The sequence below is a fragment of the Pelobates fuscus genome, chromosome 11 (genome assembly GCF_036172605.1).
Source record: "Pelobates fuscus isolate aPelFus1 chromosome 11, aPelFus1.pri, whole genome shotgun sequence".
NCBI classification, from domain to species: Eukaryota; Metazoa; Chordata; class Amphibia; order Anura; family Pelobatidae; genus Pelobates; species Pelobates fuscus.
Window position 1 is genome coordinate 70,827,446 of NC_086327.1, and position 6,000 is coordinate 70,833,445.

General features: G+C 35.3%; 1 protein-coding gene across 2 annotated transcripts in view; it reads left to right on the forward strand.

The window, feature by feature from the left end:
* LOC134577418 (myosin-10-like) overlaps positions 1–1,316 on the forward strand; it is a 429,924-nt gene extending 428,608 nt beyond the window's left edge. For both annotated transcript variants that reach the window (XM_063436146.1, XM_063436145.1), the window contains exons 41-42: positions 76–248; positions 749–1,316. In XM_063436146.1, the coding sequence (XP_063292216.1) occupies positions 76–248; positions 749–878 (303 nt within the window). In that variant the 3' untranslated portion in view covers positions 879–1,316. The remainder of the gene's footprint in view (positions 1–75; positions 249–748) is intronic.
* The last annotated feature ends 4,684 nt before the right edge of the window (positions 1,317–6,000 follow it).

The following is a 6,000-nucleotide window of genomic DNA, read 5'->3' on the forward strand; positions in this document are numbered from 1 at the left end:
AATATGTACATACAACTTATATTAATGCAGTTAGTTTAGGATTTTGATATAGCTAATAAACTGCTTTTCTTATAGCTTGACAAGGCTCATATCAGAATGAAGCAATTAAAACGTCAACTAGAGGAGTCTGAAGAGGAAGCGTCTAGAGCAAACTCAAACCGTCGAAGACTGCAAAGAGAATTGGAGGATGTGACAGAATCAGCAGAATCCATGAACCGTGAAGTCACTACACTTAGAAGCAGGTTGAGGTAAGCAGTATTTTGTATCACTATTCAAACTCCTTAAAAGCATGCAAAATAAGCCCTCTGGAGTAAGTTAATTAGTTGATGTTTATAGGATATTGTATTATTTACTTCTTACACTTCTCTATTATGTGCCCCAATGTATTACCCTTCAAATCTGCCAATGGGGTGAAGGATGTGGGATGGGGCACTCATCAGGCCTATACCCAGAATTATTGTGTGTCTTCTTATTAAAAAACACAATATGTGTGTGTACCTTTCAGTTTTCAAATAAAGAGCAGTGTGTAATACCTTTATACAAAGTGTTTTTGTTTTGTTTTTTGTCTTTTTTTCATATCTAGCCTAACGTAAAAATTTAAATGATTTAAAAAATATATATAATTAAATGAGAGTAAGGGGAAATCTCTTTGCTTAGACATTGATTATTTTTGTGTGAGGTACATAATGCATTTATTTAATGAGAATGCCCCAATAATTGTTTTTACATCTTCTTTATCTTTTCCTAGACGGGCTCCTATTCAACTCACTACACGCACAATCCGCCAGGTATACCACCTTGAAACTATGTCTGACGAGGATTCGGAAGCTACTAGTGGGGAGCCATCTGCTAACCATCAACAGGCCCAGAAAGAGTGAAAGAAAAAGACATGTAGTATAGCTCATCTACCTTTCCCTACGCCTATCAACAGCAAATGATATTGAACATTGAATGGTGCAACACATACTATAACATACTTTAACTTAAGACCATGTAAAGGGTGACTAAAATGTTCTAATGACTTCATACTATGGAGGAGACTTACCAAAATATTGTGTTCTGAATAGTGTTGTTAAGATGTAAAAAGTCACCAAAAGAATATGAATTCTGATCTCATTGGTTTCTTTGGTTACTGCCCCACTTCTAGCACTTTGCTCCATTTTTCAGAACACCATAGATAAATAAATCCTATATGTATTCTTAAGCCATACATTTCATTGAGTATTTTATAAAACTCAAGGTATGGTATGGTATGATATGCGGTCTATTATCCGATTAAGAGTCTATAAAAATTACATTATGTAAAATCTTAGAATGGTGACTTTATAATATATATATATATATATATATATATATATATATATATATATATATATATATATATATATATAAAATGAGGTATGAAAACTCTTTCTCCATTTCAATATTATTTCTGAAATATTCATTTTTTTTTTTTTTTAAACCAAGTAATTGGGTGATGTAGATGTTAGAAATCTATCAATTTATGAATGCTGTTGATAATCTATAATTTATTTGGAAATCCACACTGGATAAAACAATTAAGATGATTTTTATATTAAATAATTTACCTGGTAAGTTGCAGAATATGTTTACACCTTAATTTAGACAAGTTTGTGGCTTAGGTGATATTATTACTTTATATAGGTAAACAGCGATATATCTGTTGGCATTAAAGAATGCCATTATATGTCATTCCTTTCCTTAAATAATGAATATTACATATTATATTTTAAGCAGTAAATTAATACTACATATTATAAGCAGTAGGGTATAGCCTGTATACTAGAAATTAAATCAGTTGTTTAAATAATAGTATGGATCTTTAGGTAAAACATACTGGCTCTTAAATCACTTCAATCAATTAAAGGATGATGGTGTAGTAAGAAGTGCAACCCTGATTTCTGTCTGGAAAATAGGTTAATCAATTTTGAAATTAAGCTTACATGTCATGCACAATTTATAATTTTTTTCAGGTAATAATAGTTAAGTAAAAACAAAAACGTAACGCTATAATTGCATACATAAGTAGTTTTACACAGGTGGTGCATTGCTCCAGAATTTGTATATCAGCATTACTATAGTTTTTTTTTTCTTTAAAGTCAAACATTTTAATGAATTCACATTAAACATATTTTATTTTTCTGATTGCTTTAAGTTGAATTGTTTCTTTTTCTGTTTATTTTTGTCATCAAAATGCTTGGCAAATGTATAGACAGTGATATATATATATATATATATATATATATATAGAGAGAGAGAGAGAGAGAGAGAGAGAGAGAGAGAGAGAGAGAGATACAAATTGATGTGGCTGCACTCACGGATATTGCTTTAAAACTTAACTTTTATTCGGTTCCATAAAACAGATCGACGTTTCAGTCCAACATGTGGACTTTCATCAGGATCATGAACATATATATATATATATATATATATATATATATATATATATATATATATATACACACATTTACTTACCTTGGCTACTGACCAGTAATAATAAAATATTTTATTAGGAAAGATGCAATATTGTATGTTTTTCATACAATTATTTATATTTGTTTTTATCATCAGAGATACTCATAATTAATAGACACATTGCAAGGCATCATAAGACAAACACGTAGGGTACTATTTGCAGCTAGAAGGAACCTATAAATGGTATTTTTAAAATAATATATTACTCATCATCTATATTTATCTAGCATAATCTTTAGATTGAAAAACTGGATTATTCAAATAAACCCATGTTATTTTTAGGGTTAAAATGTCTCTTGTCTGAATGTTATTCGGACACATTGTGGGCAGTTTTATCCTTGATTTTATGCTGATTGATCCTTACCTATGTGTAAGTAATAAATGCTTTTTGTACTTTGCACAAGCCTTTCTACTTTTCATTCTGGATGCTTTTTTCTTATTTTTTCACATAAATGAGATTGAATAATTTTGGAATCAGATAAATACCTGAGAGCCACAAGGAATTTTGACACGCCCTGTTTTCACAGTTAAAGTGTGAGTGATCCATTTGGCACATATCACTATTATACATATACCAAACAGAGTTGCAGTATGTTACTTTTTATTTCTCTATAGTTGGATTGACCCATATTTTGGTTTCATGTTTATCATCAGAGATACTCATAATTAATAGACACATTGCAAGGCATCATAAGACAAACACGTAGGGTACTATTTGCAGCTAGAAGCAACCTATAAAAGGTATTTTAAAAATAATATATTACTCATCATCTATATTTATCTAGCATAATCTTGAGATTGAAAAAAATGGATTAATCAAATAAACACATGTTATTTTTAGGTTAAAATGTCTCTTGTCTGAATGTTATTTTCTTGTAATATTTCAGAACAATAAATGCTCTTTGATGTTACATTTTAATAAACTGTCATTATAAAAAGCAATAATAATAAGGCATGTCCGTACCTGTGCACAAATAGTTATTGTCTTTGTTGTACATGCATGTCATACTATGACTTTAGAATGACTGTAAAATAAGTGTTAGTTTACAAGACAATTTACTGAGATCTGGATTGGCTGAGATCATCAGAATTTATTATCTCGGTCAAGGGGGATGGAACATGGGTGGGGCCAGCCATGACGAGACCCCCAAGGCACTGGAAAAAGGTGGGTAAATCACTTTATTTACCCGGAGGAAAGGGGAGCCTAAGTGAGGATTTATAAACTATAGTGTCAGAAATACAAATTTGTATACATATAGTATTCCTTTAAGTAAAAAAAAATATGAGTTAGCGCAAAATACTATAGTACAGACTTGATTTCCTATCAAATAAACAATAATACTCGATAATAGAAGATGATGACCAATAGCACCCAATTTCTAAATAGAGATAAATCCCAGTGTTATTATGTCTAGTCACTTAGTGTTTTTATAAGGAAGTTCCAGCACTGGAAGGGTTAAACGCCAAGAATCTTCCATTGATTGTACAAGCACTAGATTGGATAATCAACGAAAAGGCAGTTAGAGGGTTAAACACAAAATGTCCTCCTTTTAAAGATTTCAGCACTGTATAGGTTAAACAGAAGAAAAGCAGTATCTGAAAATATTTTTAAATCTCTATTGCGCAGTATGGCTTGTTATTATTAGACCACCACCATAAACGCCTATGGGGGCCCACATATTGCCCCTTGTTTATATCACATAGTGTCAATGCATTTTGGTAAGTTAGTATCATCCCCAGCTCCCTCCACAGATTTTCTATGGTTTTACGGTCTGGAGACTTGCTAGGCTCCATGACCTTAATGTGCTTCTTCTTCAGCCACTTCTTTGTTGCCTTGGCTGTGTTTTGGGTCATTGTCATGCTGGAATACCCATCCATGACCCATTTTCAATGCCCTGGCTGAGGAAAGGAGGTTTTCACCCAAGATTTGATGGCACATGGCCCTATCCATCGTCCCTTTGATGTGGTGCAGTTGTCCTGTCCCCTTAGCAGAAAACCACCCCCAGAGCATAATGTTTCCACCTCCATGTTTGACGGTGGGGATGGTGTTCTTGGGATCATAGGCAGCATTCCTCCTCCTGCAGGATTTCAGTCCTTCACGATGTAGTGTGTTACCAATTGTTTTCTTGGTGACTATGGTCCCATCTGACTTGAGATTATTAACACGATCCTCCCATAATAGTTCTGGACTGATTCCTCATCTTTCTCATGATCATTGAAACTCCACGAGGTGAGATCTGGCATGGAACACCAGTCCGAGGGAGACTGACTGTTATTTTGTGTTTCTTCCATTTGCGAATAATCGCACCACCTGTGGTCACCTTATCACCAAGCTGCTTGGCGATGGTCTTGTAGCCCATTCCAGACTTGTGTAGGTTTACAATCTTGTCCCTGACATCCTTGGACAGCTCTTTGGTCTTGGCCATGGTGGAGAGTTTGGAATCTAATTGATTTATCGCTTCTGTGGACAGGTGTCTTATATACAGGTAACAAGCTGATATTAGGAGCACTCCTTTCCCCAGATAGCACTTCCTGGTGGGCGCCCTCCAGAGACCAGCACCCCAGGCCGACCCTGGACAGCGCCGACCCTGGACAGATACCTCTGCCTCGACAGGCTTCACTGCTTTTCATTGTAATGACTGGCTATGGGCACTTGGCCTTCTCTGCCATAGAAAAAACAAAGAGAACGTTACATGCACTCTGGCCTAAATACCTATGTACATTTAAACAAAATGGAGGCTCTTTAGTTTTATTCCAATGGCCATTTGAATATAAGCTCACCTGCCACTTCAAGGCAAGCCCCAAACGGTGAGTCCTACTCTAGCCATTAGATTTGTTGATATCAGCCAAGGCAGAAACGCCTTAACCATTTGGGAAAATGGACTCTAGCTCTTGGGTCTCTGCTCCAAAGGTAGATGCTGCAGTGGTCAGACTGGCTAAATGCACTACCCTACCAGTCGACAATGCAGGCTCATTTAGAGTTCCCATGGATAAAAAGATGGTCTTAAAGTCTATGTTGCAGCAGTTACAGGGTTCCATCCAGAGCATTATAGATTTGGATAGACAATTTGGAGGAGGACATTAAAGAGGGCAGAAGCAGATCCACTCTTATAGACAGTCTAAGAGACATAAAGCTGGCAGTGGACTTTATTTCTGAGTACTCAGTAGACATGGTTAGAGCCATAGCTAGAAACATGGCTCATTCTGTTTCAACCAGAGCACTATGGCTCAGATCCTGGTCAGCTGATGCCTCATCTAAATCAAGTGTGTGCGTTGTACCCTTTTACAGAGATAAGCTATTTGGACAAAATCTAGATGAATGCATATAGAGAACTGCTGAAGGAAGAAGAAATTTTCTACCACAAGACTGTAAACCATTTCGTTCCAAAATATATCCAGATTACTTTTGTGGCACCAGGTCATACAGACCAGAAAGAGAATATGGTAGATCCCAGCCATGGAGTGGATGACAGTCCTCCATCAGAGGTGGGAAGTCTAGAGGCT